General features: G+C 44.8%; 1 protein-coding gene across 1 annotated transcript in view; it reads right to left on the bottom strand.

Moving 5' to 3' along the window:
- Positions 1-3,033: 3,033 nt before the first annotated feature.
- The window catches only part of YY1 (YY1 transcription factor), a 27,996-nt gene continuing 17,653 nt past the window's right edge, over positions 3,034-13,376 (bottom strand). The window contains exons 3-5 of the mRNA XM_063089190.1: positions 11,012-11,072; positions 9,034-9,192; positions 3,034-8,238 (exon numbers count right to left, since the gene is read on the bottom strand). Coding sequence (XP_062945260.1) covers positions 8,056-8,238; positions 9,034-9,192; positions 11,012-11,072 — 403 coding nt within the window. The 3' untranslated portion in view covers positions 3,034-8,055. The remainder of the gene's footprint in view (positions 8,239-9,033; positions 9,193-11,011; positions 11,073-13,376) is intronic.

The following is a 13,376-nucleotide window of genomic DNA, read 5'->3' as shown; positions in this document are numbered from 1 at the left end:
CATAAAGTTTGGGTGAATAAGTTTGGGAGTTCTGGCTTGAATGCCTCTGTTGATGGTGGGGACATTCTCTGCAGTGGGGACACAGTGCAGGAAGTGGACACAGAGGAAAGCATGGTGAGCTCCATTTGATATGATGACAGTACTTGCTCATTTCTTGTTTATCTCCCTGACCTCTCCCTTAGCTCTATAAGGGCCAGGGGGAGTAAAGTGTGCTGCTGAATGAATGAATGAGGGCAAAGGCTGTGGAGTTCAGGGCCAGGTTGGGCTTGGCCAGGCAAGTACAGAGAGAGGCAAGAAAGGCAAGCATGTAGGAGATTGTGATGTCAGGAGGGGAGCTGCGGGCCGATGGTGATGGTGAGGAGGTGACTGGCTGGGGGCACAGGACTGGTTGGCCAGGCTGGAGACAGGCTGGGGCGTGGCCCTGGGAGGACAGGAGTGGCATCAGTACTTACCAAGGACCACCCACCAATGCCGTGGCGCGAGAGGAAAAGCAGCCCCAGCACGGAGGGTCCCACGGTCCCTCCCTTCCAACCCCCTACACTGAGGGCCCTCAGACCTCCCGCGCCGCTTGGGTCCTTCTCCCCCAGACCTGCTCCTGTCCCACATCCCTCCCAAGGCCTGGGCCGCTGGATCTCCTCGCCCCATCCTCCTGGGGCGCCGCACCTCTCACGGCTCTGGGGGTGCACCCGGGTCCCTCCCAACTCCAGGCCAGGCTCAGGTGGGGCTCTCCTGGAACGTGTCCCCTCCGCTCCCTACAGGGGCATCACGACCGCCGCCTCCCCTCCCCCTACGACCCCCCTGGCCCTGCGTGCTGACCCAGCCCACGTGTCCCCCGCCTGTCACGGTGGTGACGAAAACGAGGCTCCCACTTGCCCACGGTCATGTGCACCTCTGGCCCAACTCCAAGGCCTTCCTTAACCGGCCTTGCTCCGTGTCCGCGGAGGGCAATGGTGGCACGGGGGCCGCCGCGAGCACGGACGCGCCCCAGCCCCACGCCTGCGCCGCGCAGCACAGCGCCCCCTCACGGCCGGAAGTGGAGGCGCCCCTCCGGGCTCTGCGGGGTGGTCCAGGCCAGAGGAGCCTAAGGGGGGCCCCTGAACCTCGCGGGCTGGGAGAGGCAGGGCGGAGGCGTGGCCAAGGCCCGGGAGAAGGGTCTGGCGGGGTGAGGGTGAGCGACAGTCTGGGGGCCAGGGACGGGGGAGGCGTCTGGCCAGCGGCTCCTGAGCATCCACAGGGTGTGGTACAGAAGCGGTGGCCGAGGAAGCCCGCTGTCAGCCGGCCCTCCTCTTCCCCGCAGCCCCTCACTCTGCTCATAGCGCTCGCCCGCACTAGGTGTAACGCAAGTGCCACTAGGGCAGTACCATTAGTGCCTACAACAGGGCCTGACACGCAATTGTGCTCAGTATTCGCCCAGGAATCCAAGGATAGGGAAGCGTTGGAAATGAAAAATTTCAAGAGGGCGGCCAGGGCCAGGGCTGTGCAGCAATCACTTAGGAGAGGTTGGAAAACAGGTCAAGGCTGGGGCTGACCTTTGAGAGTGCATGAAAACTTTGGATTTTTTTTTTTTTCCCAGTAGGAAATGGGGAGCCGCTGCATTTTTTTTTTTTTTTTTTAAAGATGACGACCGGTAAGGGGATCTCAACCCTTGGCTTGGTGTTGTCAGCACCACGCTCAGCCAGTGAGCAAACCGGCCATCCCTATATAGGATCCGAACCCGTGGCCTTGGTGTTATCAGCACCGCACTCTCCTGAGTGAGCCACGGGCCGGCCCCCGCTGCATGTTTTGATAGGTGCTGAGACCCATGCCGAGGACTCGGTTAGGAGAGGGGCACAGTCTGGTCGTCAGCGAGGCTTGAGGGGAGCAGCTGGGACCGGGAGGAGGAGCTGAGGTGGCTGGCAGCTGGGGAGTCCTGAGGGGAAGCATCCAAGGACAGGAGATCCACTGTCCTGGAGCAGAAAGGCCACCATGCTCGGAGGCAGTGCTCTGTAAACAAGGACCGGGGCTTCTATGAAAGGGGCTTGGAGATGACTTCAGGACAAGGGCCAGTGGTAAGCAGAGTACAGGGGAAGCCAGGCGTGCCTGGGTTTTGAATTCTGGCTGCCTGGACTTTTCCAAGTAAACCTCTGAGCTTGTTTCCTCACCCACAACATGGGAATACTGCTACCTAGTTCTTCAAAGAGTGATTTGGAGGAGTAAATGAAAGGCCTAATTCAGCCCTGGGCAGTTAGGTTCTCAAATATTATTACAGCCAGGCAGAGATCCAGGCAAGTGTAAAGGAGAGACATGGGTTTCATTTTTATCTGGAGGTGGCTACAGAAAGCAATTCCAAAGCCCTTAGTTCCTTTCCATCTAAATTCTTCTGATGCCCACACTATTTCTCACTGTGCCTGTTCCTCAGCTCAACTCTACCTTGGGCCTCCACCGAGCAGTTCTGGGCTCGCACAGGCCTGAGACTTTCCACCTCAGCAACATTCTGTCAGCAGCCCCTTCCGTCATTAGCAAAGAAGTCACGTATGTTAGAGTAATAATGAACCCCACTCTGCAGCACACCAGACACCAGGGCCCCAGCCAGGGGGAGGAAAACCCTGCGCTGCGTTTTGCTGCTGGCCAAATCCTAAGTAGCGCTCAGCGTATTTTTTCATGTTCTTGTGAGAGTTGGCCCCAGTCAGCAAGCTTTCCTCTTCGGCTCTGGAGCTTCCAGGGCTGACACTGGGGATCACAGGCCCAGCCGCATGGGAATTTCATTTGGCTGTGCTTTCTGAAAAGTGGGTGAGGTTCTCAATAAAACTCCTTCTGGCCCTTTAGTCCACCTTGGAGCTGAAAGGTTATGTTAGGAAGCCTTTCTTGCTGGTGAGAGACTGAATGAATGCTGGGAGTTTCCTTTCCTGTGAGAAAGAGAGCCACAGGACTTGCCCCGGCCAGCTCAGGCTGCCTCAGACCAGGCGGGAGCTTATTGCCAGGCTTCATGTGTAATGATACCCGGCAAAAGAAATGGCACAGAGGAGTGAGGAACAAACGAATCACAGGCATTAAAAAGCTTAACATTATGCATTTATTATATTTTATAGAGCCATGTTACACATGCTTGGTGCTTCAAACTGAGTTATCAATGATTTTTGGGATGCAAAGCCATCTGATGCTTGATGCGGATGCCTTAAATACTACAATATTTCTGCATCTATGACCTATGAACTAAGGAAAAACGAAGGACAATTCCAGAAATGGCAAAGAACATTTAAGAAAAAGATGTACATGAGACGCAATGCTAAGTCCTTGAGCCAGGGCCTATAGATGTTACCAGAAAGTGAACAAAAACAATTTTGCCTGGTACTGATGCCCTTCTCCCCTCCCCAGCATACACAGCCGGTATGTGGCCCCCAGGGAGAGCGGCGAACAGAACCCCCTTCCCCCAACACCCCAGTGCTGTTTCTTATGGCGTCTGAGTGTCTTTAATGAAATGTAGTCAATTTCAGCAAACTTGCCACTTTGTGGAAAATCAATCTTTGTGTTTCAGATGAACATGATACCACCACACTCACCCTCTGCAGACTCCCAGAATGCTGGCTGGAAACCTAGGGGCTGGCCGCGTAGCTTGGCCAGAACCCTGTTTGGCAGTTCACACCTTCTTATACCCCATTTGTGGGAAGTCTGATTTGCTGCTCACTAATGCCAATGTTCAACTTCAACATTCTCTTCTAGTTTTTATAAGGGGACGGGGTGATGTGTGTTAACAACATGCCACTCGTCCCTCCCATCAAGTCTTGATATAGTCCCAGCTTAAAGGTCTTCTCTGGCATTATGCAGACCACTCAGGCCTAGCGCAGATGCCAGGAAGCCTCCTAGCCATGTAGCTGTCCCCTTGTGGGTGACAGGCCAGCCGTCTCCTGCTTGATATCTAAAGAGCCTGCACTTAAACCATCTTCAGGCAACCAGGGCACCACAGTGGGAGCAGTAACAAGACAAATCAATGTTCAGCGATTTAGGGTGAATGAGACCTAGCCAGCCCTCTGGTCAAACGCTGTTGAGCAGTCAAGAGTGATTCAAGGCATGGAGCACCTTCTGTTCTGTAAAGTCAAAGAGCAGGCTAGAAAACACATGGCCAGAGCCAAAAGGAAGCACAGCTTGGAGTTTTGGCTTCCTCCCTCACCTCTTGCGTTAAAAGTTTGAGTGGAATGAACCTGCCAGGACCTGCTGGGCCTGAGCTCTGAAGAGGTGCTGCAATCGCACTAATGCCAATGGGAGCCAGGACAAGGGGGCCCTCAAGGCCAGGGGTCCAAGGCAATCCAGTGAAAGGCAAAGAGCTGGCTTCAGCAGGCCAGCAGATTAGCTAGAGGAAGCCTCATGGCACAGGCATGGCATCAAGTGGACACCTGCGAGCAACATCAGCTCTTACCACTGTTCGACCTCTGGGATTCTTGTTCTTGCTGGTGGCCAGGTGTCAAGAAAATAGAAGGAATGTATGGTGCTAAGGATTAATAACATGGACTTTCTAAGTCACACCGATTCCAGATCACAGAGGAGTCAGAGACACAGGAAGTGATTCTCTGCCTGTAGTAACACAGGAATTTCCTCTGCCTGGACGTGGGGTGTGGGGGTGGTGGAATCATCAGGTTTCTGATTCAAAACTTATTTTATGGAGCCAGGTTTCTCTGTACCATAGACATAAATTCTAGTTTGAAACTGATCTGAAGTACGTTACAACCCATTAAGTTTTGCTAAGCAGAGTATAACAACTGATGTGGGGGCAGCAATAAGCCCACTTAAGCCCTCTTAAAGGACTACTCAGGCAGAAGCGCACCTCTCTCTCTCCAGGCTTCTCACCGACTGTAGTAAGTACCTCTTGCCTGTTTGTGAAGAAACGAACTAGAATTCTGCTTGGAACATGGGCAGGCATTGGGCACACGATTCCACTAAAGGGCCCTACTTTCTCAAATTTAGTAAAATAAGTGACATTTAGAAAAACTTGTTCATGAAAACCAAATAAGAAAAATAAATCTTGATTTTCCTCAAATCCTCAGGCCTTGAGTCTAGGCAAAGCACACAAACACCATATGAAATCAACAGCATGAGTTGTCACCTTGGAAAATAAATGTCACTCTGGGGTGACAGTTCTTTATACAAATATTATGCTCCCCCCCAATCCCACTACCAAAAAGGGGGAAAATAAGAAATTCAAAAATAGAAAACAACATCTTAAGTGTAAACTTATCCTCTGGAGTTTTTATATTACATATGCTAGAAACATGCATTTATTTCCGCTCAGATGTAAGAAAATATGTCTATCAGTTTTACGTATAAATCAGATTAATCCTCAAGACAATGGACTCACTGTTAGAACACCATGTCAAATTTTAGTAAATTACATCTTTTGCAAAATTATAAATTCTAATCACAAGCAAAATGGGTTTAAGTTAAGCCCAATGAGAACTACCTCTACTCATTTACTACTCACTTGTTGCTCATTTACTAGTTTCCTACACTATTGTAAATTCAGAGTGCTATGTCAACAAGGAATTTGGACATTAAGTGTTCTTCAACCCTACATTAAACTCCTTACAGAAGTTAACTCTGCAGACTGAGAAGACACGGACAGAGTGTCATGGGAAGTGATGACTATTCCACTCAGAGACAGAAAAGGACAAAAGAGATGACAAAAGGCACCCCCCAAGGGATCAAGGCACAGAGGAAGAGGGACTCGTTCCACACGGGAGCCTGGCTACTGCAGGTCATGGCATGGCTCTCAGGGCTGCTGGCAGGACTTCTCCACAGCACAGGTCTACTCTGCTGTGGGCTCTTAGGCAGGGGTCCTGAGGACAGTGCCTGGGCCAGGCTCTAGTGCGGCACAATGCAGGACGAAGGTGATGTGGGTCTGGACTTCTAATACAGCCACCAGCTGGAGTGGCATTTCAGTACAGCCATACCAGGACTACTCAATCTGATGGTGCAGAGGGAAGGTATGGGTGATTACAGAATGGGCGTCAACAGAAGCCTCTGTCCAGGTCTAATCAAAGAATCACACATTCCCATCAGGGCACTCAGCTTTGAAAGGGACCTCCACCATGGGCTTACCTCTCTCCTGACTGCCAGATACAGCAAAGCCTGGCTTATCCACAGAACAGCTGGGGTCTTCTGATTAACTCAGTTCCATCAAACTACTCAATGGATAACAGATTCTGGATGAATAAAAAAAAGGGTCTTAAGTTAAATTTTTCATTTATGATTCGAAAGGCACTTCAAAATTCCAAAGAGCCATGGGGTCACTGTTACTAGGTTACCAATCCTCCTGTACAGGACCAATGGAGAAGCTGTTAAGAGACTGGGCTACATGTTTGTCCTGATGGTGTCCTGGCCGTTTTATAAACAAATCTATTAGCTAGTTCGTTATTTTCCTTGCAGAGTCAGGCATACAGCACAGAAAGACACACAGTATGTATTTTGAATAAATGGGATTTTGCTGTATCATGGCAGTTTATAAAATATTCAAGAAGTCTGGTATTTAATCCTAAGTAAAATTCAAAAATTATAACCATAAAGAGGTCACAATGTGAGAGGTAAAGTACTCATTGAGTACAATTTTCTAATAATCTTATCACCTTGCACCCAGTATCCATTTAGAAGCATGAAATTAAGCTACTGGCGCTCAACTGCCGCACTTGCTAGTATTTAATGAAGACTCCACTAGATGGAGGAACAAAGGCTCTCAAACCAAATAACCAACAACCGTAAGCATTTCTTGTTAGACAAGCCAAGGACCTGCTGGAACTGCCTCTGAAGGCAGCCAGAGTCACCAAAAGGCCTGGTCTTCCTTCCCTCTGTGCACCCCGCTGCCGGTTAGCACCTTACCTTGAGAAGGCGCTCAGGCCACGGCACAAACGCTTCACTCACATGCTTGCCGGGGAGCTAAAATCAAATCCTATCACCAACAGGCCTGGTCTGGGGTACTCTGAGGTAGTTCCTTAACTCGGGGTGCCTGTTACCTACTCTCTCTCAAAACTCAGGACATGTAGGAAGTATTAAAATATCCAAGCATCGCTTTAATCACAAGTCACTGTAATTGAGTGCAAAATAAAGGAAACTTGAGTTGCTTTATTTAGCTTCCAATTTCTGGGCGGCTCAAGAATTATAAGTATTCTGGACAACAAAAGAAAATAAGACTGTGCTTACAGATCTTTTTCTGCCATACTCTTTCTTTAGGATCGCTATTTTATTGTTGCCCTTTCTGTTACATGGGATGTACACATCAGGTGTTGAAAGGTACAATACATTCTACAACTGAGCACCACTTTCTGTAACTGAACAGGCAAAGAAATTACACTGAACATCAGCATCTGGCAGTATTTTTTGGAAAAAAAAAAAGTGACTAAAATGGGTTTAAATTGATTAACACTATTAAATCACATCTAATATTTGATACTACATGATTCAATACAGCTATACGATACAATTATACAAAATGTGTTAACATCAAAGAATACAACCAAAATTAAGATAGCAAACAAAACCTATATAACTTTTTTTTTTTTTACAGGAAAATACTTTTGAAGTATGCATGTAACTGCCCATTCTTTTAAAGAAAATCTACTGCAAGCAAAGTTATCAACCTCCAGAAAAATCACACATAGCATTACTAAGCATATCCCCAAAAAGTGTACAATATGCACACTTGGAAAATACAAAATTAAAAAAATTGTAAGCAACAGGTGAGCTTCATATTTATAAGAATGTGAAAAGAAGTCCCATTTTTAGCACTGTTGTATAAAGAATTGTCTTTTGATGCGAAGTTCATGAATTGTCCTCCTGTTGGGACCACACTTTACAAAAACACCGTGTTTTTGAAACGAGATTACAGAGCAAGATAGAGCATCTTAGCAATGTCATCTTATTAAAGTTTTTTTTTTTTTAAATTTTTACTACTTTATCAAAACATGTCCCTTAGGTGTGTAGGATTCATTTTTAAAATTCTTCCTAGAAATAATATACAAAGGAGAGGCATATTTATTCCCAATCACACTCCTGGAAGATGCTTCCCGTGGTCGAGAAGGGTCTTCTCTCTCTTCACTGGTTGTTTTTGGCCTTAGCATGTGTTAAGATGTGAGATTTCAGGTTAGTTGACTGAGCAAACTTCTTATTACAACCATCGAAGGGGCACACATAGGGCCTGTCTCCAGTATGGATTCGCACATGTGTGCGCAAATTGAAGTCCAGTGAAAAGCGTTTCCCACAGCCTTCGAATGTGCACTGTCAAGGAAAGACCAGAGATCAACCCACTCGGCAATTTTGACCAGACCCCAGAAGTCAGCAGCTTGCTGCTTTGGTGGAGAGTACCTTACCAAACACTCTTCCTCCCTTCCGTGGGTGAACTTTCTAGATATATTCTTGAATTAGTGGGCAGGGATCTCTAACTGTGTTGGACAACCCCTAAAACCCATGGATAGCTCTTATGAATTATTTAAATACGATGTATGAGAAACACTTGGCAAAATGGCAAGAATCTTCTAAATAAATATAAAGTTAAGGCCCTGGCACTTCTTTAAATATTTCCAATAGTAAAATACCATAATTAAGAAGGTCGGTGTCAATTTCCTAGCTGCATTGCTAATTTGCTCGCTTCTTTATGGGCTTCTAAAAACAAGACAAAATATTCCTTTTACTTACTCTCACACCATCAAATTTTAAATTTCTCTGACAATTTAGTAATTCAATGTACTATTAACTACCAAAAATAAATTACTTCAATCCCATAGCGAATACACTAAAAACTTAGTTTTAGGCTTACTGTTCTGAACAATCCTGTCTTTCCCCATAAAGTACAGTCCATAAACACTGATACATTCCATATTCAGTACCACATAGATTACATGTGAGAAGTCAAGAGCTTGGACCACCCTTCCCGTGGCTCAGTAGGTGACCATTTTCATTTCCCACTAAAGACCCCTGCTCTCTGGGCTGGTACCCCCTGTGTCACCACACCGCCTACAGTTACAGTGCTCAGAGGGGCAAGGCAGCACGGAGGGGAGAAGGAACTGGCTCTACCTGAAAAGGCTTCTCTCCAGTATGAACCAGTTGGTGTCGTTTTAGTTTTGAGCTCTCAACAAAAGCTTTGCCACATTCTGCACATACGTGGACTCTGGGACCGTGGGTGTGCAGATGTTTTCTCATGGCAGAGTTATCCCTGAACATCTTTGTGCAGCCCTTAAAACAGAGAAGAAGCTTAGTGGTTCACAAAGCAAACTGTTAGAAAGGATTCAACCCACTTAACAGCCTTTACTGACATACTAAAAAAACCCAACCTCCCCAAGCCCCACCCCCAATTTTAATTTACTTAGTATTACAGCAGAATATTAAATTATTTAAGACAAAAAACAGCTGAAAAAGGCCTTATCACTTAATGAAAACCCTTGTCTTACAGATGAGGAAACTGAGGCTTAGAGATGTCATTAAGTAGACTTGCCCAAGGTCACACTACTAGTAGCAGCCAAGCTGGGAGTAGAACCCAACATCCTTGGCTCCCATCTACACCACAGCCACCTCACCCAACTATGTCCCCCAAAATGAAGTAACAGAAGCACTGATAAATAAATGGAGTTAAAATGACGGTAGTCCACCACTACCTTTGGTGGGCCCCATATTCTGTGCTGCAACAATGGGCTGTCATTCTCCATCGCCTACTGTTCCCTCTTCTCTCTTTGCCTCTTTCCCCTTCTTGACAGAGAAAGAAGCAAGAGGGTCTCCAAGGAATGGCAACTACAGAAGAAATTTATTTTGTGAGACACTAGGAAAAGGAAGAGGCAGGCAAACTGATACCAGTGCAGGGTGGGCAAGGCAGATGGATGTGTGGTGCTCGAGAGAAGCATGTCCTTAACAATTTCTTCTGCAGTTGTTGCCCAATAATGGAGTGAATGGGGGAAATGATAAGACAGCATGACAGAAGGACAGCACAAGTCACCACTAGACAGCTTGACAGGCAAAAGGGAGGGGAAGCCACAGTTTTTTCACCTTGACCTCTAGGTTGAGTTTCCATTAAGAAAATGGAATTTTAAAAAATTTAATTGGAAAAGAAGTATTCAGAGAAGCTAGAGATGACAGGCACTGAAGGCATAACTGTTTTCAAATGCTTATTTATTTTTGGCCCCGATGGAAAACATTTTACATTCAAAATCTCCACATTAAGGCCATTAAAAAAGAACACAAAGAACTTGTGAGTGCATATTCATCGGGGGGGATACCATGACCCTAAATTTATCCTTCTCCAATTGTTGATTTTAAAAAATTCTTTATTCCATTCATAATTTCTCCTCCTTTGTTTCTTTGCACCTATGTGAAACTTTTATTTTTGTTAGTTTTACATCCAATTAAGTTTGAAAATATACCCCAACCAATACCTCAAAGTACTTTTATTTTAAAGACTAACTACATTTGAAAACAATTACATACCCCCATAGCAACCTACAATTAACAGGATAAATAAACTGTGAAACAAATTATGAAGTCTTTATTTGGCTTATTTTAGCAACACCCAAAATAGCTTCCAAATTTCAAAAACGAGACTACATTCCCATAAAGGTCCACTGGTGAGACACAACACAACATCTTCAGACTGACTTGTTAATGATCCAAAAAGAAATAAAGTCCTAACATAGATAGCCAGTATATAGTAACGATAAAACATTGGCTCCTTACAGTAACCCCATTAAGTCATTAACAGTAATCAATTGAGGTTTTTTGTGGTGCAAACCAGGCACATCATATGAAGGTACTTCAAAAAGTTCATGGAAAGATCTGTGTTATCTTTCAATTCTATTTTTCCACGAACTTTCTGAAGTACCCTCGTATTAAATTTAAATGACCTTCACTGAACAACAAAACTTAAATCTCACGAATTAGAAACCAAAGATTATAGTTCCTCACTTTATCTCCATTGTGAACGTGAAAATAAAGATGCAAATTCCTTATAAACTCTCTAAAACTTCATTAACAATTTAATAAACACTTTCCCCCTAGCATTACTTACTTTATGAGGACAAGCTATTGTTCTTGGAGCATCATCTTCTTTAATTTTTCTTGGCTTCATTCTTATCAAAAGAAAAAAAAGAGAGAGAGAGGAATTTGTAGTAGGTAGACTCAACTACCCATAAATCATATAGTCCCCAGAATGATTTCCTCATAGGTACCAAAACTAAGATTACAATATGCTTCTGTAAAGGAGAAAGGTTGTGACACCTCACGTTCACTGAATACTAATGACTGTGAAGTATTCTTCCCATTTTGCAAACAAGGATGCTGATGCTCCGAAAGGTTCAGTGGCTGCCTACAGTCTCACAGCTAATAAGTTAGGGCAGCTTAGAATGGCACTATAATTTATATGGTTCAAATATCTGCTCTTTCCTCCAAACCCATTAAACACCACAAAAGCTCAACAGCCAGACAACCACAGATGAACCCCCTAGCAGAAGACAGGGCAAGGGACCCAAAGCAGCAGACATGGGAGTGTCTTAAAAATATACACCTCGGGGGCCAGCCCCGTGGGCGCACTCGGGTGAGTGCGGCGCTCCCACTGCGGGTTCAGATCCTATATAGGAATGGCCAGTGTGCTCACTGGCTGAGCGCGGTGCGGGGGACACCAAGCCAAGGGTTGCAATCCCCTTACCGGTCACAAAAAGGACAAAACACACACACACAAAAAAAAAAAAAGAAAAGAAAGGAAGGGCTGGACAGTTAGCTCAGTTGGTTATAGCGTGGTGCTGATAATGCCAAAGTCCAGGGTTCAATCCCTGTACTGGCCAGCTGCCCCTCCCCCAAATAGATAGATAGATAGATAGATAGAGAGACAGATAAAATAATGAATTCCTTAAAAAAAGAAAGCTCTTGAAGGAAACACAACAAACCATTAGCATTGTTTACCTTGGGTAGGGGTCCTAGGGACTGGTGGGAACACCACATACTCTTTTATACTGTTTTAATTTATATCATAGGATTTACTTTTGGTGGGGGGTATGGGAGGGAAATTATAGTTTTTCAAAAAATAAGAGCATTTATTTTAAATAATAGGGATTTCTGGCCTTGCTTCTTGGAAGGTCACGTGTAACAAGAGTCCTGGTAACATGGGCTCAGTCTGGGAGAGCCCTATATAAAATTACTATCCAGAAAGCTTGCTGATACGGTAACTTACCTACCTGCTATTTCCACTGAACCAACAAAACTCTCTCTCCAGGGCCGGCCCATGGCTCACTCAGGAGAGGGTGGTGCTGATGACACCAAGGCCATGGATTCGGATCCTATATAGGGATAGCCGGTTAGCTCACTTAGGAGAGCATGGTGCTGACAACACCAAGCCAAGGGTTAAGATCCCCTTACTGGTCATCTTTAAAAAAAAAAAAACCAAAAATCTCTCTCTACATATATTCCCTACAGATGTATGTCTGGTAGAAGAATGAGAAATTAAAAGTTCCTAGAAAAACTAGAAAAAAAGATTTAAATCTCTGAAACAGAATTTCTTTTTGTCCCTAGTTTTGCTGCCTCACACCTCTCCACAAGGGCTCATATTTAATTTACTATCACTTTTTTTTTTTTTTTTTGGCGACTGGTCAGTTTGGGGATCTGAACCCTTGACCTTGGTGTTACAAGGCTGGGCTCTAACCAACAGAGCTAACCGGCCAGCCCCCGTCACCTTTTTATTATAAAAAATTACTTCTATCATCATTAAATTAAGAAAGACCCTAACAATATTCTTCTTTACTCTTAATCTGAGAAAAGGATTACCTGATTCTTATTACTTTATAAAACCTGAACTCATGGACATCTGGTTAAGCTTTCCATGCCCTGGAGGCGTACAGATGGAACAATACACCTGGTAGCTATCATTTATTTCCATGGAGTTTGTTCAAGATGGCACATATTTTCTACTTTAAATTCTATGAGAACATTTTTAGTCTGGTATCTTCCACCATTCCAACTCTGTAGATACTCGTTCCTTTTTGTAAGTGGAGTATTACCAAATCAGTTAGCAAATATTTTTTAACAGATATTTTTGTTGTGTACAGGGCTCTGAGCTGCTAGCCTTTATTACCTGATATATCCTGCAGTTTTGATCTGAGTTCACAAAACTAGGTAGGACAAAAGTTTGGTGCTACTGCGCCACCTGGAGGTTAGATCAGTTTGAAAATCAGTAGTAACTCATGGGAAAGGTTTCTATTCAACTCAACAGGAATAATTTGTCTATATTCATAAGAACGGTATACACCTAAAGAGGGTGAATTTTACTGTATGCAAATTATATCTTAATAAACTTGACTTAAGGAGGGTCCCCTCCATAAATTTTCTTAAATTTGGTCCTAAGAACTTAATTTTTTAAGATATTTTATCATGGAAAATTTCAA

Source organism: Cynocephalus volans, chromosome 3 (assembly GCF_027409185.1).
Source record: "Cynocephalus volans isolate mCynVol1 chromosome 3, mCynVol1.pri, whole genome shotgun sequence".
Lineage (NCBI taxonomy): Eukaryota > Metazoa > Chordata > Mammalia > Dermoptera > Cynocephalidae > Cynocephalus > Cynocephalus volans.
The sequence above is the reverse complement of the archived record's forward strand: the minus strand, read 5'-3'. Positions and strand labels throughout refer to the sequence as shown.